The 23,194-nt window shown below is 44.7% G+C and overlaps 1 protein-coding gene and 1 long non-coding RNA gene across 5 annotated transcripts in view; one reads left to right on the top strand and one right to left on the bottom strand.

Annotated features, from left to right (window-relative positions):
* The window catches only part of LOC111550120 (schwannomin-interacting protein 1), a 633,181-nt gene that overhangs the window by 482,646 nt on the left and 127,341 nt on the right, over nt 1-23,194 (top strand). The window contains exons 1-2 of one of the 4 annotated variants that reach the window (XM_023223382.1): nt 16,568-16,651; nt 16,872-17,531. The exons of 1 other annotated variant lie outside the window; for it this stretch is intronic. In XM_023223382.1, coding sequence (XP_023079150.1) covers nt 16,890-17,531 — 642 coding nt within the window. In that variant the 5' untranslated portion in view covers nt 16,568-16,651; nt 16,872-16,889. Of the gene's footprint in view, nt 1-16,567; nt 16,652-16,871; nt 17,571-23,194 lie in introns of those variants that run through there. 2 more of the 4 variants (XM_023223380.1, XM_023223381.1) reach the window with 2 other exon arrangements.
* On the bottom strand, nt 17,814-21,064 carry LOC111550122. Its single transcript, XR_002733928.1, has 3 exons — nt 21,026-21,064; nt 20,756-20,951; nt 17,814-18,175 (listed from the first exon to the last, which is right to left on the bottom strand). It is a non-coding gene; the product is annotated as an uncharacterized LOC111550122 (long non-coding RNA).

Below are 23,194 nucleotides of genomic sequence, written 5' to 3'. Positions count from 1 at the left end.
TCATTTCATTCATTTGATCCTCAATCGCTGATACTCTTTCTTCCAGTTGATCGAGTCAGTTACTGAAGCTTGTGGATGTGTCACATATTTCTCGTGTCATGGTTTTCATCTCTGTCATTTCATTTATGACCTTCTCTGCATTAATTATTCTAGCTATCAATTCTTCCACTCTTTTTTCAAGATTTTTAGTTTCTTTGTGCTGGGTACGTAATTCCTCCTTTAGCTCTGAGAAGTTTGATGGACTGAAGCCTTCTTCTCTCATCTCGTCAAAGTCATTCTCTGACTAGCTTTGATCCATTGCTGGCGATGAGCTGCGCTCCTTTGCAGGGGGAGATGCGCTCTTATTTTTTGAATTTCCAGCTTTTCTGCCCTGCTTCTTCCCCATCTTTGTGGTTTTATCTGCCTCTGGTCTTTGATGATGGTGACGTACTGATGGGGTTTTGGTATAGGTGTTCTTCCTGTTTGATAGTTTTCCTTCTAATAGTCAGGACCCTCAGCTGTAGGTCTGTTGGAGATTGCTTGAGGTCCACTCCAGACCCTGTTTGCCTGGGTATCAGCAGCAGAGGTTGCAGAAGATAGAATATTGCTGAACAGCGAGTGTACCTGTCTAATTCTTACTTTGGAAGCTTCCTCTCAGGGGTGTACTCCACGCTGTGAGGTGTGGGGTGTCAGACTGCCCCTAGTGGGGGATGTCTCCCAGTTAGGCTACTCAGGGGTCAGGGACCCACTTGAGCAGACGGTCTGTCCGTTCTCAGATCTCAACCTCCGTGTTGGGAGATCCACTGCTCTCTTCAAAGCTGTCAGACAGAGTGTTCGCATCTGCACAGGTCTCTGCTGCTTCCCCTGTTGTTATTTAGCTGTGCCCTGTCCCCAGAGGCGGAGTCTCAGTTGAAAATGCAGAAATCACTGGTCTTCTGTGTCGCTTGCACCGGGAGTTGGAGACTGGAGCTGTTCTTATTCGGCCATCTTGCTCCGCGCTCATGCACAATTATTTTTTAAAGTGTGTCTCAAAATTGATGAAACACAATATATGTGTTTACTGTGTAACATAACTCTTCTACATTAGCAAGTGATACTTATATTTCATTGATAGTAGTAATGTGAAGTTTCTGTTTTGAATAAATTTAATTTAAAAATGAGTTGATTCAAAGAAAAGAATTATATAAGAAGAAGTAGAGATGGAGTATAATACGGCAAAATTATGGAGGTGGTACCAGCATGATAGTGACTTGGCCTAACTGCCTAGGTCCAGATATTGCCCTTTGGTCCCATGTGTCAGCTCATGCCAACCCCTGCCACCCTCCAGCACTGTGCCCAGCTCCTACCTGGACCACCAAGCATGGGAGCAGGGTTTGGGCAATTACACCAATGCTCAGAATGAAGAATGTGGCTATAACTCACCAAAGCCATTTTATGAGAGTCAAAAGGAATTCCTAGGTAATAGACCCGTTTCAAGTATTGGAATAATCTGGACTTGCCTCTATTTAAATAACAAGATACTCAGAGGTTTCTGTTTTGACCCTGTTCTTCAAGAAGTAAAGAAGGGAAAAAGAACATTTTAGTTTCTGTTGCTGGATAATATATATACTCCAAATGGGTAACCAAACATTAAGCAGTTCAGTGATTATGAAACCAAAGAATGGTCTACTTTATTTTTCACCATGGAGTTGCCATTGAAAATGATTAAGAATAACTTGAAACAAAATGTGTTTCACTGGGAAAGTACAAGAAGAAGCTGGGTACAGTGTCTCTTGCCTATAATCCCAGCACTTTGAGAGGCTGAGGTGGACAGATTGCTTGAACCCAGGAGTTCAAGACCAGCCTAAGCAACATGATAAAACCCCATCTCCATTAAAAAAATACAAAAAATTAGCCAGGCATGGTGGTGCACTACTGTAGTCCCAACTACTTGGGGAGGGGAAATGTGTGCAACTGTAGTCCCAGCTACTGGTGGGGTGGGGGTGGGGTGAGGGGACAAGGGCAGCTGAGGTGGGAGGATCACCTGAGCCTGAGAAGGTCAAGGTTGCAGTGAGCTGAGATTGTGCCACTGCACTCAGTCTGGGCAACAGAGTGAGCAAAGTGAGACCCCCATCTCGAAAGATAATTAAAGAAAAAAAAAAAAAGAAGGAGCAATAGCAGCTAATTTTCTACTTCCAGAATAAGAAAAATGAAGAGAGAACCATTTTAGATGGAGTTGGGGAAAGCTGTGAAGTTTCCATTGGGAAAACACCATCTCCTTGGTCATTGCTGTGGATTTGTGTTCATCACGCTCCCAGCTCCCATCTTGCACTAGGTCGTGCTTTCGATTGCTGGGCATTGTGTGCAACATTCCCGGAGAGCCATGCAGAACCCTTTGATTTACTCGGTGCTTATTCTTGAAGGTTATTGTGAATCATTAACCCAAATGCAACAGAGCAGAAGGTCACAAGTCATTGAGGCTCTGCAGCTTGCACATAGCCTGTTTTTGCAAACTTAATTTTGATGGTTTTAATGTAGGTGTAATTGAAAAGATAAATTGAACACATATGCAAATCCTAATAAAGGTATTCTTTGGAGTCAGCAAATATTCACATCCTATTAAGCATCAATGAACGTATTATAGTATAATAAAGTGGAAAGGTCTTAGAAGATTATTTGTAGGCTATTAGTTATTAGTGTAATTTTAAAACATAATCAGTAACAATTAGCAAAATTGATAATACTGGATATACAGTGGTTTCTACTCACTAGTACTAGTAATACTAGCAATAATTCTATACAGTAATATCAGTTGAAACTAACCCTCTTCTAAGTTCTTTGTTTATCCTTATGGGAGTTCTTGTTTATCAGATCATTGGGGCATCACTTCACTGAAACTATTTCCTTATATTCATAAAAAGTATTGATATCATATACTAAATTTAGAAGTTTATTCATAGAGAAGAATAAAGTTATAAGATTACTTCAATACCCTTTGTCCAAGCAGAGGCACTGGTCAAAAAGCCAAACATACACACACACACACACACACACACACATATGTATCTATATATACACACACACACGTGTGTATATATGTCTGTATGTGTACATATATATGTACACACATATATACACACATACACATATATATACAGCATATGTATAAAATTTATATCTTTACTTTTCAATTTTAATTTTTGTGGGTACACAGTAGGCGTATAGCCAAATATATTTAGAAGGTGGAATCATTAGGACTTGGTGTCTTATATCACGTCCCCTAGAAGCAGAGCCTGAGATAGGGATTTGGGTGCTGATGCTTTATTGAGCGATAAACTTGTGAGAAAGTGAGAGAAGCAGGATAGACAGGGATAAAATGCCAGGTAGGATGTGGAATCAGATAGTCTATCCTTGGCCTGATGAAAGCAGAGGAATAAATTTCACCATAAAGGACAGCTGTATGTCCTTCACAGCTAAACACTCACAGCAGCTAGGGGTAGGGTCGGGTGTACACAGCAGCCAGGAACAGGGATCTGCTTGGAACACTACCAGCATTAACCACATTTGGTGATGGGGCAGCGGGTGGAGGGAGACAAAGATGGCTCCCAAATTTGTGATATAAACAACTGAATAGCTTCTTGTATGTAACAGCAACACTCCCCTCATAATACCAAAAACCTAAGATTTTAGAAGAAATACTAAAAGACTCTTCATTTTACAAAAAAAAATCCCCTTTGCTTTTACTTTTCTAGGTTAAAAATAACAACTCTTTGACATAATTGCATGGGATCAATTTCCCATTAAAAACACATAAACTTTTTGTTTTTAAGTATTGCTTTTTTAGACTTTTTCCATTTAGTCTGCTTCCTGTTGAAAATAGATACAAACTGGTTCTAGTACTCTAATGATAGAAGATTCACCTACAATTCCAATATTATGTTAGCTTTTTATTTAAAAAGTAAGTATGCACTGTTGTGAATTCATCCTTTAGTCCAAGGGTCAGCAGCATACTGTGGCCAGTGGGCCAAATCCATCCTGTCATCTATTCTTTATGGCCTGGGAGTTAAAAGTTTTTACATTTTTAAAAGGTTGCTTTAAAAAAACGAAAAAGAATATGCAACAGAGACCATATGACTCACAAAGCCAAAAATATTTACTATTTAATCCTTTACAGAAAAAGTTTGCCAATCTGTCCTTCAGTCTTATGACCCCATAGTGTGCTGATGCACTCTATATTTGGAAAGAAAATCTGATATTCAAAAACTTCAAATTAGTGGGTGATTTATATAACTATAAAATTATTGCTTTATAAAGCAATTCACCACAGAATTTATAGAAAGTAATTCCAGCTCTTCTGAACAATTATTTCTTTTATTTTTGAGACGGAGTCTCGCTCTGTCCCACAGGCTCGAGTGCAGTGGCGTGATCTGGGCTCACTGCAAGCTCCACCTCCCAGGTTCACACCATTCTCCTGCCTCAGCCTCCAGAGTAGCTGGGACTACAGGCGACTGCCACCATGCCCAGCTAATTTTTTTGTATTTTTTAGTAGAGACGGGGTTTCACCGTGTTAGCCAGGATGGTCTCCATCTCCTAACCTCGTGATCTGCCTGCCTCGGCCTCCCAAAGTGCTGAGATTACAGGCGTGAGACACCATGCCTGGCCTCAAATCTCATGTTGAATTGTAATCCCCAGTGTTGGAGGTGAGGCCTAGTGGGAGGTGATTGAATCATAGAGGTGGATACTTCGTAGATACTTCATGCATGGTTTAGCATCATCCCCTCAGGGCTATTCTTGTGATGGTGAGTGAGCTGTCACAAGATCTGGTCATTCAAAAGTGTGTAGCACCCTCCCCAACCCATCCCCAACCCAGGCCCAGCTCTATTTCTTCCTCCTGCTTTGGCCATGTAAAATGTGCCTGTTTCCCCTTCACCTTCTGTTATGATTGTAAGTTTCCTGAGGCCTCCCCTTCTGTACAACCTACAGAACTGTGAGCCAAATAAACCTCTTTTCTTTATAGTGGTGAAAGAATAGACTAAAACACCACCAATCTTGTGATTATTGCAAAGAAACTAAAAAATACAAATAGATACAAAGGTAAGAAATCATTTGCAATCTTACCATCTATAGTTAACTTCTGTTAACATTCTACTACATGATTTTTCTAGGCATATAACCATTTAATTTTTTAAATGTGATCATGTTGTATGTATAATTTATACCCTCTTTTATTCACTGTATTAGTCTGTTCTTGTATTGCTATAAAGAAATACCTGAGACTGCGTAATTTATAAGAAAAGAGGTTTAATTGGCTCACAGCATCTGCTTCTGGGGAGGCTTCAGGGAGCTTTTACTTATGACAGAAGGTAAAGTGGGAGCGATGTGTCTCGCATGGTGGAAGCAGGAGCAAGAGAGAGTGGGGTGGGGGGAAGTGCTGCACACCTTTAAACAACCAGCTCTCTCGAGATTTCACTATTACGAGAATAGCACCAAGGGGATGGTGCTAAACCATTCCTGAGATATCCACCCCCATGATCCAACCAACTCCCAGCAGGCCCCACCTCCAAAGCTGGAGACTACAATTCAACATGAGGTTTGGTAGGGATGCAGATCCAAACCTTATAATTTCAGTTAATGTTATAATTTTCAAAAGCATCTTATTTGACTGCATTTATTCCCCAGAATGAATGTGTCACAATGTAGGTAAACATCTATTTTTTGACATTTGAAATTTTCACTACTGTAAATGCCACAATGAGCCTCTTCGTGCATAAATCTAGATCCTCATTTCTGTATCCCTAGGCTATATTACCAGAACAGTAACTATTGGCCCTTCCCCGTGTCTGCTCCCTGTCTTCCTTAAAAATTCATGCTGCTTCTCCTAGTTCTATAAGTGCTAGAGTCCATTAGGACTAGAAACTTGGCCTTCTCTTCTCACTCCATATTTGTCTCAAGATCATGTCACCCAAACCCAAGCTTTCAAATACCATCCATATGCTATGATTCCCATCTTTATATCTTCAGCCCCAGATCTCTCTGCTAAGCTCCAAACTTACATAGCTAAATATACTTGTCATCTCCACTTGTATGTCTTATAACATCTTAGATATAGAACGTCCAAAAAGGATTCACTATCTTCCCTGTTTCTTCTCCCCTACCAAAACCTCCTCCTCCTATTACCCATTTCAGTAAAGTGACACCATCTTTCCACCAAGTTGCTTATGATACAAAATTGGAACCCATCAGTGACATTTCTCTCCCTCACCACCCCCATCTATTTAGTCACTAGATCCTGTTGATTCTACTTCCTAAATATCTTTAGTATTTCTGTTTCTCTCTGTCTTCCCAATCCTCATTGAATCCACCATCATCTCCTTCCTGGACTGCTATACATATTTCCTAATTAGTCTCTCTGCACCAGCCTTGTTCTGACCTTATCATTTCTCAGTTCTCCACCATGCAGAGGGTTTCAAAAATATCAGTCTGCTTTCACAATCATTGAGTGGCTATTAGGATGAAGATCTTAGTTGCAACCCCTCCTCACTCTCCACCATCAGCTTGCCACTTTTCCCCTTCCTCTCTTACTCCAACCTAGTGGTTCTTTCCCGTTACTCCAATGTGGTAAGCTTCTTCCATCCTCAAAACCTTTATTCAAGGCTTTATAAGACTTTATTCACCTTTCCCTCTGTCTTCAGCTGCTCAGCCCATTTCCTGATACCTCCCCCAATGCATGCACTAACCACATGCTCTTTTAGTATCATTTGAGTCTACTTTTTGGGTATTTATTGCAAATTGTAATTTAAATTGTTGTATATTTTTTCCCTGGAATGTCTGCTCCTCCACTAGACTGAAATCTCAGTTGGAGAAAATAGCATCTGTCTCTTTTACTACTTTACCCCTCAGTGCCTGACACGTAGTAGGTGTTCAATAGTATTTGTTGAATTAATAACAGGTTATGGGACATAAACTTCATAAAGATGTTTAAAACATGTTGTCAAATATCATTCCAGAAAGTTTGTATTAGCCAATTTATAAACCTATCAGCAGTATATGAGAGTTCCTTTGATCACCTATCCTGATACTGGATATTAGAGTTTTAAATAATTTTTAACTACTCTAGCAGGCAAAATGTTACCTCATTGTTATTGAAATTTCTTTCTTGATTATTAGTGAATTTCAACATTTTTCACATATTGATAGCCTTTCCTATATTGTCTGTGATTTTAAAATTCATGACATACTGCTTTTATTGAACCACTCTGTTGGGATATTTTGGAAGTTTATTTAATTATCTTTATACTTACAAAACAATGCCAAACCTACTTAGCTTCATCTGAAGGCTTGCACAAATTTGAATAAATGAACTTGCTCCCAAAAGTTTGTGTTAGGTCACTGCTGATTCCCCTTTACTTTGGATGGCTGTATGACTTCTCATGTAAACTAGGACACTTTTGAGAGTGAAGGAGGGTGCCATTATAGTTATGCCAGGACAACAGGTTTAAAGCAGGACCATCCAGCCCAAGCCAAGATGTACAGTCTCCCTGACTGTTTCATGTTCATGTAGACTTGGAACTCTGGAAATCTGGAGCTAAGAGCAGAGGTCCAAGTGGTGATCTAGGGATGAGTTGAGGATGAAACCTGCTTTTCATTCCGAATTTTAATTTGGATGCTGTATTAGTCCATTTTCACACTGCTGATAAAGACATACCCAAGATGGGGCAATTTACAAAAGAAAGAGGTTTATTGGACTTACAGTTCCACATGGCTGGGGAGACCTCGCAATCATGGCAGCAGGCAAGGAGGAGCAAGTCACATCTTATGTGGATGACAGCAGGCAAAAAGAGAGCTTGTGCAGAGAAACTCCTGTTTTTGAAACCATCAGATCCTGTGAGACCCATTCACTATCATGAGAAAAACAGGGGAAAGACCTGCCCCCATGTTTCCATCATCTCCCACTGGGTCCTGCCTATAACACATGGAATTATGGGAGCTACAAGATGAGACTTGGGTGGGGACACAGAAACAAACAATATCATTCTGCCCCTGGTCCCTCCCAAATCTCGTATCTTCACATTTCAAAATGAATCATGCCTTCCCAACAGTCCCCTAAAGTCTCAACTCATTTCATCATTAACTCATAAGTCCATAGTCCAAAGTCTCATTTGAGATAAGGCAAGTCCCTTCCACCTATGAGCCTGTAAAATCAAAAGCAAGTTAGTTACTTCCTAAATACAATGGGGGTACAGGCATTGGGTAAATACAGCCATTCCAAATGGGAGACATTGGTCAAAACAAATGGACTACAGGCCCCATTCAAGTCTGAAATCTGGCAGGGCAGTCAAATCTCAATGCTCCAAAATGATTTCCTTTGAATCCATGTCTCACATCCAGGTCACACTGATGCAAGAGATGGGTTCCCATGGTCCTGGGCAGCTCTGCTCCTGTGGCTTTGCAGGCTATAGCCTCCCTCCTGGCTGCTTTCATGGGCTGTTGCTAAGTGTCTGTGGCTTTTCCAGGTGCACAGTGAAAGCTGTTGGTGGATCTACCATTCTGGAGTCTGGAAGATGGTGGTCCTCTTCTCACAGCTCTACTAGATGGTACCTCAGTGGGGGCTCTGTGTGGGGGCTCTGACCCCACATTTTCCTACCACACTGCCATAGCAGAGATTCTCCATGAGGGCCCCACCCTTGCAGCAAACATCTGCCTGGGCATCCAGGCATTTCCATACATCTTTTGAAATCTAGGTGGAGGTTCCCAAACCCCAGTTCTTGACTTCTGTGCCCTCACAGGCTCAATACCACATGGAAGCTGCCAAGGCTTGAGGCTTGTACCCTTTGAAGACACAGCCTGAGCTCTATGTTGGCCCTTTTCAGCCATGGCTGGAGCTGCTGGAACATAGGGCACCAAGTATCTAGGCTGCACACAGCACAGGGACCCTGGGCCTGGCTCACGGCCCACAAAACCACTTTCACCCCCTAGGCTTCAGGGTCTGTGAGGAAAGGGGCTACCACGAAGACTTATGACATGCCCTGGAGACATTTTTCCCCATTGTTTTGGGGATTAACATTCAGCTCATTGTTACTTATGCAAATTTCTGCAGCTAGCTTGAATTTCTTCTCAGAAAATGGGTTTTTCTTTTCTACTGCATTGTCAGGCTACATATTTTCCAAACTTTTATGATGTGTTTCCCTTTTAAAATGTAATGCTTTTAACAGCACCTAAGTCACCTCTGGAATGCTTGGCTGCTTAATATTTCTTCTGCCAGATACCCTAGATAATCTCTCTTAAGTTCAAAGTTCCACAAATCTCTAGGGCAGGGGCAAAATGCCACCAGTCTCTTTGCTAAAATATAATAAGAGTCACCTTTGCTCCAGTTCCCAACAAGTTCCTCATCTCCATCTGAGATCACTTCAGTCAGCCTGGACTTAATGTCCATATTGCTATCAGAATTTTGGGCAAAGTCATTCAACAAATCTCTAGGAAGTTCCAAACTTTTCCACATTTTCCTGTCTTCTTCTGAGCCCTCCAAACCGTTCCAACCTCTGCCTGTTCCCTAGTTCCAAAGTCGCTTCCACATTTTCAGGTATCTTTTCAGCAGGGCCCCATTCTATTGGTACAAATTTACCGTGTTAGTCCATTTTCATGCTGCTGATAAAGACATACCCAAGAGTGGGCAATTTACAAAAGAAAGAGGTTTATTGGACCTATAGGTCCATATGGCTGGGGAGGCCTCACAATCATGGTGGAAGGCGAGAAGGAGCAAGTCACATATTGTGTGGATGCCAGCAGGCAAAAAGAGAGCTTGTGCAGAGAAACTCCCATTTTTAAAACCATCAGATCTCATGAGACCTTGGCACTATCATCAGAACAGCACAGGAAAGACCCATGATTCAATCATCTCCCACCAGGTCCCTCTTACAACACATGGGAATTATGGGAGCTACAAGATGAGACTTGGGTGGGGACACAGCTAAATCATATCAGATACCTTTGTGCTGTGTGGTTCAGTGACTTAATGACTCAGATCTGGAACTCCCTGTCACCCCTGGTGCCCCCTTCACTCATTTACCTCACCTGCCTGGCCCCTGGAGACACCTAAGTTACAGCCCATGAAATTCTGGCAGTTTCTAAGCCTCAGACAATTTCATACAACTCTGCTTTCAGGAGGAAGTCAGTGGCCCAGAGAGCTAGCTGCAGGGATGGTCTTGCCCATAAACACAGAGCTAGTCAGAGGCAGAGCCAAGTATCCTGAAGAGTTCTCCCTGTCCCACCAAGCTACCTCCATGCCTACTGCTGTGTGGCACTGACAATGCCAGTAGCTATTTTCTGACTTTATAAGGTTTCCAGAATTATGTCAAGACATGACCAAAACAGGGTTTTTACTTCCTAGAGTATCTTGTGAAAATGATCCTCTTTGATAAGCTAAACACTTTAAAGTAGAGGGCATGCAGTTTTGGAGATATTTCATCTTATATTAGAGTCATGTATACATGGGCTTCCATGCCTATGACTTACAATGCTTCCCTGACCCTTGCAGTTGTCTAAAAACTTCCCCAGCTTTTTCTAAATGCCCTTTTGTTCAATGTATTCTCTTCAATGAAGCTCAAAAACTAAGTTCAGAGTTACTTACAGACTTGCATTTTTTTTTTTTTTTTTTTTTTCTAGACAGTCTCGCTCTGTCACCCAGGCTGGAGTGCAGTGGTGCGATCTTGGCTCACTGCAACCTCCGCCTCCTGGGTTCAAGAGATTCTCCTGCCTCAGCCTCCTGAGTAGCTGGGATTATAGGCGCCCACCACCATGCCCGGCTAATTTTTGTATTTTTTAGTAGAGGCGTGATTTCACCGTGTTGGCCAGGTTGGTCTCGAACTCCTGACCTCGTGATTCCGCCCTCCTCAGCCTCCCAAAGTGCTGGGATTACAGACATGAGCCACCGTGCCTGGCCCAGACTTACATTTTTAAGAATTGCTAGGAACTTAAGGAAAGTAGAATTTAGTGGCAGAGAACTTCTGGAAAAGGAAAAAACACAATAATTTATTTGAATTTTTGTCATTGCCATCCAATCTGAGGAATGATTTTATTTAAAAAAGAACAGCAAGCTGCCTTTTCCAATCTTGTGAAGAGAGCACATTTCCTACCAATGGAATTATTGGAGAGATTCTGTGTACTGTTGTGCAGATTGTGCACTGCATAACTCCAGAGGGCACCATTTACATTGCCATCTATGTGAATGGTGCCAAATGGTCCCTCCTGGCAGAGACCTGTTGTATAGTTCACAATCCTGGCACTATACAGGGCACAATCTGTGCAGCCACGTGCTGAGGTCCTGACTGACACCCTCTGTGTGACTTTTCTCTGATAAAGACACCATCCCTCTGCTGCAGTTAGGTTTGCTTCATTTGCCAATGTCTACGGATCGTTCAGGATAATCTTCATTTCAAACATACATTCACCTACTTTCTGTAAGCACTATAGTGTTTGTCAAGCCATGTGTCCTGGTTTCAAGTTTGGAAAGTAGGTCGTTGGAGATATCTTTTAAGTGCGATTTTGCCTATATTTTCCATTTCATTTTTTTTTAATTGAGGAAAATGTAGAAAACAAATATAATAATCTCATGGTTTGCTAGAAAATGAAAACATTTAATATGTTAATTTTTTAAAGAAAATATTTTCATTAAAATATAGCTCTGAAGTGAAAGTGAGAAGAAAATAATTTTAGATGTACATAGAATCCATCTCCAAAGTATCTACATGTATAGACTAGTAAGATTAACCCATTGGCTCTACAGAAATAAAAGAGAACTACCATGCATCCAAGAAGGCTAACCTACCTAATAGAGATAGACCTTGATTTTTAATTAGTGGAGGAACCAACTTTATATCACCAACAAGAAAGGTGATGAAAAGATTCAGAGACATTTTTATACTATATTCCTCATTGTTTCTAGAATGCAATCCATAGTCTTCAAGCTGGAGGTAGCTTTTTAGTTCACTCATTATTTATTCATTTAATTAATTGTTACTATTTGCCGAACACTGTGATCATGTGTCTGGGCTCCTTCATGAGGAAACTAGGGTCGTAAAGTTGGTTAGAGATAGGGCCAGAAACAAACCCCAGATGTTCTGTATCCAGGACACTGTACCCCACAGGGCTGTTAAATATCTCCATGTAGTTATATTCAGGTGATGAAATAGGAGAACATCTGTGTACTGCATGTGACCTGCATGTAATTCATGTAATAAAGATGAAATACAAACCCTTTACCAGCCATTTCTTTATTACTCTAAATGCCACAACTTAAGGTTCAGCATCAGGGCTAATAATATAAGGATTAGTCTGGAAATTCTGCAAATAAATATTTTCCTGTCTATTCATACTCTTTGATTCAAATATTTCAATCATGTCCTTTCTCAAATGTTGCCTTTACAGATTAAAATCCTATAAATAGCACTGACCCCTGAGGAACACGATCTTCTTACCCCTATCTTTGAGTATTAATCTAGACAGTTTCCTATTGATGACAAAATAAATACCCCAATCTCATGGTGGCTTTCTTTTTAAAGGATTTGTTTTGCGGGGGGTAGGGGGACATACAGCACATAGTTCACAACAATGTGAAATTGCATTTCTGGAAGTATCTATACTCTTCCTTTACACAATTAAATCTCCCTACTTGCTAAATATTGCTGGACTTGGTGGTTAAGGAGGTTGAGCACATGTGAGCAAAGGGGAACAGCTGTTCTTGCCAGATGCCTTCTTCACTGCACAGACATAAATACTGCCCAAGGAGCCTCAGGGCAGACTGAGATCTAGTTTGAAGTAGTGGCAAGGAGACCCTTTCTGACATTTTTGCTTGGTAAATTCATTCATATGCACCTTGACCAAAGGATACTAAGCTGAGTGACTAGGACGAGAATTCTGAATGCAAACTACTCAGGTTCAAATCCTGGCTCTGCCATCTACCTTACCAGCTTTTTGACACTGGGCAAGTTACTTAACCTCACTGTCTTCAGCCTCCTCATCTGTAAGTAGGGATAACAGTAGTTTCTTCATAGGATCTTTGAGGATGATATGAATTAGATATTATCATTAATAATTCCAGCAACAAATACCTATTAAGCTTTTATTCCATTCCAATTACCGTGAATGAGGGAAATCGTCCCCCACTTCATGGAATTTAGAGTATTTTTTTTCACATTAGAAGCCCTGACCCATCTAAGCGTTGGGAAGTCAATGCAGTAAGGTGTGACTAGATTTAGTTTTACATGAATTCGATATGATTTTATAAAATAAGAGTTTTATGAAACTTTCTTTCCCTTGCATATACTTTTATATGAATGTGTGGCCTGTGTCTTGATATAAAATGTATTTCCTATCATGAGTCCAGTAGAGAAGATTAGCAATTAAACAGCAACTCAATATGCAGTGAGTGTCATGGGCACATGCGAATGTCACCTGACCCAGTAAAGGCAGGTGTAGAGAATCAGGCAAGCTTTCCCTGAGGAAGTAACATTTAAGCTGAGACTTGAAGGATGAGTAAAAATTTACCAAAAGAAGTGGGGTGGAGGAGGAGAAATAGTTCCTTTAAGAGCAGTGAGTAGACCTGGGTGGGTAGGGGAGTAGTTAATGAAGCAAGGGAGAAACTTGTTCAGGTTTGCATTTTAGTAAGGCTACTCTGGCTGCATGAAGAGAATGGGCAGGAATCAGTTGGGAAATTATTTAGTAATTTCAGGACACAGCAGCCCATAGGGTGGGGGCAGTGGGTATTTGAGAGGGACCTCCTACTTAGGTAGATTGACAGGACTTGTTGATTGATGGGGAAAGGTGCTGGAGCCAGAGCATGAAGGTGCTTATCCCACACCTCTGATGTCTAATTTACAAAGGTTTCAGGAGACAAATCTAAGTCTGAAAGCTCCAAGCCCCTAACTTGAAAAAAATGTTCCTGTAAACAGGAAGACAGAATCTTTCAATCACTTTGCAAATCATCTCCCCATCCTGCTGGACATATCTGCAGGCTGTTGCTGGGCCTAGGAGTTGGCAGAGCTTCCTGTTCCAAAGTGGGAGGGTTCCTGGCAGGAGATGGAAGGCTGGAAACAGAAAGGAAACTGGGCTAGCCAGGCACCTTGCGTGAAGAGAAAAGAAGGGAAACCTGGTACTTTCTCATCTGATCCAGAAATATCTGGTCGGAAAATAATTTAAAAGTACAGGTAATTCAAAGATGTTTATATTTGGCTTTGAAATGCCATGCATTTTTGGCAGTAGACTTTCTTTGCCAAACATTTTTCTTAGGCCTTATTTTGCATTCCCTGAACATGGACCATCTGGGCAACAGGGGGATGAGCCCAGAGCTCAGAGGGAGTCTGGGTGCGTGGCTGAGGAGGTCCTAATGTTCAAAACCTGGAATGAAACCACAGCTCTCTCTCATCACCCCAGGGGATGATCACACCCCAGGTGATCAGTACTTATCTGTCTATCTGTGTCCTGCCACAAAGCAGGGAGTTTTTTGTGATCTAAGCCATGCCAGGTCATATGGTGAACTGAAAAACAGCTATGTAATTCCCAGCACATCAAATGTTTCCTACTCACAGGGCCACCTCCACCCGCTGGAGTGGCAGGCAGGGCTCCAGAGCAATCTCAAAATCAAACCATATTTGGAGCACAAGACAGGCTGTTTACAGATGTTACCATAAAAGACAATTTAAATAATCATCAGTACCGTTTTACAAAAGAGCTGGCCAGACCAGAAGGCCCCTTTTCCAGTTATTCCTAAGATTGCTGCTTCCAGAGGAGTTGAGAGGTTAGATTATCTTCCCTGGCTCAGGTCTACCTAGGACAGGAGAGTCGTGCCTCACAGAAATCACTTCAAAAAGGGTCTCAGCACCACATTCCACTAGGGCTTAGAAGAATCCTCAGGGTGGCAGCCACTCCCTACTTAGGAATCCCATGCATTCCCCTGTTCTTCCATCTGGACTGTGCCACACCAGGGAAGTCATTTGGTCCAGGCTAGAATTCACTGGGAATAATTAGCAACAGGCCCACATCTGGAAGTTCAGAGAAATTGGTTCTCTCCAATTTGTTATAAAATTAAGTAATATTTTTCACCATCACCACAGAGAAAAGGGCATTTCCTAGTTTCCCAGTTCTTACAGGTCAGAATGGTTGGTTCACAGGAAATTCTTGGTAGGTGCTCTGTGACGCATCTATGTTTTTCCAAGTGTTGGTATTTTTCATTTCACAGAACCTTCTTCCAAAGGAGATTAGCTGCCAGACTCAGGCAGCCCGTACATTTTTGAAAACACCAGCATAGGTTTCTTTGACTCAGGTACCTGAAATATCTAAGGAAGCAAAGGCAGCGGATGTGCCAGGGGCACCCTCACTTGATATCTACCTCTTCCCCTCCTTTAAGGTCCCCCTGATTGGAGGTGGCGGAAAGAGTCTCTGGTGGCTTGCCCAACCCTTTAGAACATTCGCCCCCATCCGCCTCCTCCGTCTCCTTGCCAGACAGGAGCCCTTTCTCGCACTTACCCTCCATTCCCCACACACACACCTCGCTGAGGTCATCCTCAGCGTGCAGCCCGGAGGGGAAAGGAAACGTGAGCTAAAGCAACAGGTTCTACCCGCAGCCTGAACTTGGAAGGGGATGCGGCGGCGGCAGGGCGGCTGGAGCTGTGCAGTGGAGGGAGAGGAAGCGGCGAGGTGGAAGGTGGAAGGGAAATGATGGTGCATGACCACCGAGCACACGTCACTCGGGCTCCCACATGGGCTTGTGTATGTGCGTGTGTGAGGGGAGGGAGGTCCTTCACAGGGTCACTCAGGCATTTCCGCGTGGAATAGGAGGTGCCAGGCTCGTGTTCTGGGGTGCCGGGTGGCCTCGGCGGGGTAACGAGTCACGCAGAGACGGCTTGAGGCACGCCAAGAAAATACGGGTGTCGGCGTAAAAATACACCACTCTCCCCAGCGCGCTGCCCTTGCTAACTGGCTAGATCTGCGCCCCTAACGCCCAGTGCCCCTTTCTTTGGGGCCTATCCTGGGCCCCTCCAACCCCATCCCAGCCTGCCTCCCGCTCCAGCCGCTGCCGCGGAAACCCGGACTGCGGACTGCGCCGCGCCCGGCAGCCTCTGGGCATGCTCGGTGGCGGGACCGGCTCCGCCGCCAGGAGGGCGCGTCCTCCCTCCCCTAGGGCGGTGGCGGCGTCTGCAGCTACTTGCCGCCGCGCCCCGGCCAGGAACACCTTTTGGGGAGGCGGGGGACCACCCTGCCCGGCGCGGGCCGAGGGCGCTCCCCACCCCGAACCTTCCGGTGGGTGGGAGGAGGGGCCGGCCAGAGAGGCGCGGAGGCGGCAGTGAGTCCCCCGACTGCCAGCGGTTCCTTAGAAAGTAAAGCTCAGCTCCCGCGCGGACCGGGTCTCCCAGCCGCGGGCGGGGAAGGGGCGGGGAGGGGCGGGGCCAGGCCAGGCGGGGGGTGGTCTCAGCGCCTAGAGCGAGGTGCGAAATTAGTAGCCGCCCACCCTCTTCGCAGTTCCCGCCCCCAGGGAATTATAATTTCCTGGGAAAGTGTCTGGTTCTCGGAGAATCCTTGGGGCGGGGTAAAGGGGCGCGCCCGGCGCAAAATGGTTAATACAAAGTCTGCACGCGCCGCGGGGCCCCTCGTATGAAAAGTGTACGCGCTGGTGGCTGGGCACCCCTTTGCTAATTTGAGGGTTAGTTACCGGCAGGAAGTCTGGCTGTGCGAGAGGAACGGCGGGCAGAAGGGAAGCCTCAGGCTGGTGCTGGCTCCCGCCCCCAGGCCTCCTTGGGGGACGCACCTCGGACCCAGCGGGCGCAGGGTGCGGGGCACTGGGCCGGGGCGTTCGCGGCGGGCGGCGGGAGGCTGGAGCAGGCTCGGCCCAGCGGCTCACTCTCTCTACCTCCTCCCCGCAGGATTACCGAGAGGATGGGATGGATCTAGGCAGTGACGCCGGCAGCAGCAGCAGCAGCAGCAGCCGCGCCAGTTCACAGTCCAACTCCACCAAAGTGACCCCTTGCTCCGAGTGCAAATCTTCATCGTCGCCGGGGGGCAGCCTGGACTTGGTGTCTGCCCTGGAGGACTATGAGGAGCCCTTCCCGGTCTACCAGAAGAAGGTGATTGATGAGTGGGCGCCGGAGGAGGACGGGGAGGAGGAGGAAGAGGAGGACGAGCGCGACCAGCGAGGGTACCGGGATGACCGCTGTCCGGCCCGGGAGCCGGGGGACGTAAGCGCCAGGACCCGCAGCGGCGGGGGCGGGGACAGGAGCGCCACCACCGCCATGCCGCCCCCAGTGCCCAACGGCAACCTCCACCAGCACGACCCCCAGGACCTTAGGCACAATGGCAACGTGGTGGTGGCTGGCCGGCCGAGCAGTTCCCGGGGCCCCCGCCGGGCGATCCAAAAGCCCCAGCCGGCTGGGAGCCGGCGCAGTGACCGCGGCCCGGCGGCTGGGGGGCTCTGCCTTCAGCCCCCAGACGGCGGGACGTGCGTCCCCGAAGAGCCGCCGGTGCCACCTATGGATTGGGAGGCACTGGAAAAGCATCTGGCTGGGCTGCAGTTCCGGGAGCAGGAGGTACGGAAACAGGGCCAGGCGAGGACCAACTCCACCTCCGTAAGTTGGCCGGGGTGCGTGCCCACGCGCGCACACACGCGTACACACCCCGCGCACAGCCCGCACGCCCCCTCCCTGCGCTCCCGCCCGCCCGCGGCCCCATTCATTCTTCCTGGAGGGTGGGGGCCAGGCCGGAGAGCCTGCCGTCTGCTCCCTTGGGGATAAGGTTTCTCGGTCTGTGAGCTGTCTGGGTTTGCAGGATGGGCGGAGAGGAAGGAGGAGCAGCCAGAGGGCAGCGGAAAGTCGGGTTAGTGGAACCGGCGACTCATTTTAATGGAATTACTTATGGAGACTAGGTTGTGAGTCACTTGCCTGAAAATAAATCCGGGGAGATTCTGGCACCAAAAGTCAGTGCCTGCGGGGGATATTTCAAATCGTAATAGTTGTGGCTTTGTCAATCGTGGTGGCTCTCCTCTCGTTGCCACTAATGTCTCATCCGTATATAGGCTTGTCCCTATGTACACGTACACATTCTCCTGCCCACACCACCGGTCTGGCAGCGGGGTTCGTTCCGTCTTGCGTTAAACAGATGCTCCTGTATTTGGATAGATTGATTTTCCTCCTCTAAGACTTTCTTCCTTTATGAAACCCGAGTTATTGTTGACCTGGGGGAACGGGGTAAATGGACCTGTCAGGATAAGGGAGGGGTTCTTCCCTCGGTCGCCTGACTCACTCCCTCTGCTGTGAATCCCTCCTTGTTTTAATAACGGAGCCACTTACAGTTTCTTACCGGAGGCTACTGCCTCAATTCAGGAAAGCCAGACCGGGAGGGGTGCTGGAGTGGAAAAGAGGGAGGGAGGAGAGGAGGGCTGCATCTACAATAAGAAGCTCTGGTAGGTTCACACTTGTCTCAACATCTTTTTTGCCCCTGAGAGAAGAGCAGATAAATGACTTAAAAGAAAACCATCATGAATGTAGCTCCCCTGTTTAGCACTGTTTTGAGATAAAGCAACAGTTGTAATTTGAAATCATTAATGATGACCCTAATTAGGGCTGAAGGGCATAGTTGAAAGGAGCTGCTTTCTGTGTGTGGCAGCTGTGTGGCAGGTGGGAAAATGCTTGCCTTGCAGGTGTAATTTTTGTGACACCAGGACCCCGGAGCTCCTGAAAATTGGGTGCATGCACTTCTGACTTCAGGGGTGAGGATGGTAACTGTTTCACAGAGAAATTTCCGTGGTTCTATCAGAGAGAACCCTTGGCTGACAGCCTGCTGGCTAGTTTCCCTTGGGAAACTACTGATGAAATTAACATACTTATTTTAATCCCAGCTGTTTAGGAGTTTACAATAGCCACTAACAGAGGTGAAATCTTTCCATTACAGCCAATACTGTCTCTTGTACCTTGCAATAGAAAATATCCTTTTCCCACTTGGTGCTTGAGAAAAATACCTCATTAATACCCGGGCTTGAATAATGACTGGGAAATAAGCAAGAGGTTAGTTTACTATTGCATGACATTTATACATTCCAGGAACTTTTAATAATTGGGCATACGTGCAAAGTTAGGGTTTGATGGCGACAGTGAGCTCCATTATTCTAAAGTTGTGAAACAAATTGTTTTTGAGCTCCCATGTATGTGCTGTGTGCCAGGGATGGTTCTGAGTGCTGTGGTTACACATCAGTCCACATGGGGCTGAAATTCTGGTGAGGGAAGGTAGGAATACAGACTGTCTTCCCTCCAGGAACTTAAAATTTGATGGCTTATCTAGCACCAACTCATACCCCCACCCCCAACACATACACACCTCTTCTGGTTATTGTGAAGACTATGAATCTTTTCTTCTTGGGCAGTCTTTGAAACCAATGGTCTTTGAAACCTAGTGAACAGTTTGCATATTTGCATATTTGGGTTTCTTTCCTTCACTTCCAGCTTTCCTGGAAATGCCTCTTCTGGTCATTTCCTCTACAAGTTACACAGAGAAATTTAGATTTCAATTGTGTCAAAGCAAGGATGTGTACAGAAAAAAGGGAGAAGGAGGTGGCATTTGAGGTTAATCCTGTATTTTTTCATGTTTTGGTTTGTGTTTGAACAAAATTACTAGTCAATGTTGGTTTAGAATAGTGTTTTACAAACAGTAAGTTACCCATGAAATCACCTTAGCATTTTTAAAAAATGAAATAAAATAGAATGTTTGATAGTGTATTGCAGGGAGTCATAGTAAAGTTGGTGATTTTTAAAACTTTTGTTTAGTTTTATATGTATGCTGGGTTGCAACATACAGTTTACTTCTCACTATGGGTCGCTGTTATAAAAGATTGAAAAGCACTGATTTAAATCCTGTTTAGTGCTGCCTGGAGTAAGTAAGGGAATTTCTGACCATGAGGACAGAAATCTGAGAACAACAAAGGAGCGGTGTGGAAGAGAAGGCCTGCCTTGAGGGAATTGTTCAAATCCAATGATATTTTACCCCTCTTTAAAATGTCTTGTATGAATATATTTAAGTGGCATTAATACACACCACTAGCAGTGGGGTATACAATGAAAAGGGGATAGCTTCTCTTCACCAAGTAAGCCTATTCCTACTTCAGGGCTTTTGCCCTTTTGTTACCTCTGCTTGGAGGCAAGTGTCTGGTTCCTTCTCATCATTCCAGACTCAGCTCAAGTCTCACCAGTTCAGAGAAGCTGTCCCCCACCACCCTTCCTAAAGTAAAGTAACAACACTCCACCCCAACTCAAGCACTCCTGGTGTGTTGTTTTCTTAGTGCTTGTCACTGTCTGACATTATCTTATTTTGTTCTCTAGTTTTGGTTCATCTGAAATGTAGGTGGGAGTGCAAGGTTCTTGTCTGTTTTTTAACTCTATAACCTATTGCCTGGGACATTCCTGGGATGGAATAGGTTCTCAAATATTGAATGAGTGAATGAATGAATGAATGTTTATAACAGCAATACAACCCACACCTAATCTGATTCCCATTTTACAGTTGAGAAAATTGAGGCCCAGAGAGGTTAAGTGATTTGCCTCAGGCCCAGTGAGAAACTTATGAACAGGGTTTTGTTCTTTCTTCTGACACCAGTCTAGTTTTTCCCCACTCTTTTTAATGCTTAAAATAATTTGAAATAAGAGGAAAGGAAGCAGCTCCCATCTCCCTGAGACTTAAAGGGTTTCCTATTGACAAGTCCCTTACTGCACTTCCTTAGAATTAAGGACATAAGTAAACTGGGAAATCATCAAAACTCCCTTACTTATGAGTCTCCTTTCACAGACAGGTTTTTGTATTGTTTTGTTTTAATGACATACTGTTGGGTTCTGCAGAACAGAATAGTGACAGAATTCAGGTCTCCTCACTCCACATCCAGTGCTCTTTCCTTCCTCTCAGTTGCGGCTATGCACACAGAAGGATGACTGAAGTCTCAAAAATGGGATGACAATCAGCTGTCCCTAATTCAGGAAAGATTGAGAGGCAAATTTAAAAACACACAATGTTTAGGTGGCATTTAAAACCTAGCACTGACCTTCACTTTCTGGTGGGTTTAAACAACTGATCTCTCTCTTGGTAGCTGTGGAGGGTGATGAGCTTGGATGCTGTCAGGAACTGTCTTTGGTGTCAGAGCCTAGAGGGGCCTGAGGAGTCCTGATGGAAACACTCTGGTGACTGGATCCTTGCTCCATCTCAGAGCTGGGGGCTCAAGACGGACCTCCAGCACCTGGCCCAGCCCTCCACTGTGATGTCAGCACCTGGGGCAGCCATATCCCCAGTAGTGCGCGTTGTGCCTGGCGCAAATAAATGCCTGACACATGGAGAGAGGGTGAGGGGCTCTACCCAAAAGCCAGAACTACTCCCAGAAGTGCCCCTTCCATGGGCAGCCCCTACTCATCTGGTGTCAGTGTGCTTCTCACAGTCCTGCCTTGGGCTTGTATTCCCTCTTGTGGGTGAACCCTCTTATTAAATTCAAGGGCCATAGACACAGTAAAGAAAGGGTCTGGGGTTGGTGCCTTTGATGTCAGATTAGGAGTCCTGCTTGCAGAAGTTCATGTTTCTCTTAAATTCTTATCTTCTTGGCTACTGTGACTCTGGTGCACAGGATTGAACAGTTTTCCCTCTTATGACAGCAGGCCACAAACAGTCGGCTTTCTCTCTTCTGCTTCTCCAGGACCTTAGTGCATCACTGTAGCCCTCTTGCTCCTGTTCAAAAGACTCTGTGGACCTGTCGCCAAGTAGGGTGGGAGGGCCACTGCCTCAGTGTACTCTTCCTCCTAAATGGAATATAATTACACGTCTTTTTCTCTGTGTTTTTCCCTGAGGCTTCCTCTCCTTCAGGGGACGTGTGTTCCTCCGTGTCTAGCCTGTTCTCTGTCTCTGAAGACTCAGCCCATTTTGACTCTTTTCTTTAAAAATAGCTTTATTGGCCAGGCATGGTGGCTCAGGCCTGTAATCCCAGCACTTTGGGAGGCTGAGGCGGGCGGATCACCTGAGGTCAGGAGCTCAAGACCGGCCTGGCCAACATGGTGAAACCCCGTCTCTACTAAAAATGCAAAAATTAGCCAGGTGTGGTGGTGGGCGCCTGTAGTCCCAGCTACTCGGGAGGCTGAGGCAGGAGAATCGCTTGAACCCGGGAGGCAGAGGTTGCAGTGAGCTAAGATCGCGCCATTGCACTCCAGCCTGGGTGACAAGAGTGAAAATTTGTCTCAAAAATAAAATGAAAAAATAAAATAAAATAAAATAAAAATAACTTTATTGCAGTATGATTGACGTACATCAGCTGTACATAGTTAAAATGTACAATTTGATGAGTTTTGACATATGTATGGCATATGTATGTTTTGACACACCTGTGAAACCATCATGAAAATCAAGATAATGAACATCTTTAGCATCCCCAAAAGTATCCTTGCACTCCTTTATAGTATCACCATCTTATCCCTAGGCAACCAACTGATCTGATTTCTATGTTATAGATTAGTTTATGTCTTCTAAAATTAACATACGAAAATGGAATCACACAATATGTGTGGATTTTTGTCTGGCTTCTTTCACTCAAAAAGTGATTATTTTGAGATTCATCCATGTTACTGTATATATCAGTAGTTCGTTCCAACACTTGCTGAGTAGTATTCCATTTTGTGGATATACCATTTTCATCTGTTGACAGACACGTGCATTGTGTCTAGGTTTTGGCTATTACAAATAAAATTGCTATGGACACTCATGTACAAGTTGTTTTACAGATATACACTTTATTTATTTATTTTTGGGACGAAGTTTCGCTCTTGTCACCCAGGCTGGAATGCAATGGTGCTATCTTGGCTCACTGCAACCTCCACCTCCCGGGTTCAAGTGATTCTCCCACCTCATCCTCCTGAGTAGCTGGGATTACAGGCACCCACCATCATGCCTGGCTAATTTTTGTATTTTTGTAGAGACGAGGTTTCACAACGTTGGTCAAGCTGATCTCGAACTCCTGACCTCAGGTAATCCACCTACCTCAGCCTCCCAAAGTGCTGGGATTACAGGTGTGAGCCACTGTGCCTGGCCTGAATATACACTTTCATTTTTCTTGGGTGAATAACTAGAAGTAAGAATGGGTTGATCATGTAGTAGGTGTATGTTTACCTGTGTAAGAAGCTGCCTAACTGTCTTCCAAGGAAGTACTATTTTACTTTGCCATCACATGATGCTTAAA

Source organism: Piliocolobus tephrosceles, chromosome 2 (assembly GCF_002776525.5).
Source record: "Piliocolobus tephrosceles isolate RC106 chromosome 2, ASM277652v3, whole genome shotgun sequence".
Taxonomy (NCBI): Eukaryota; Metazoa; Chordata; class Mammalia; order Primates; family Cercopithecidae; genus Piliocolobus; species Piliocolobus tephrosceles.
This window is presented reverse-complemented; position numbering and strand designations above follow the sequence as displayed.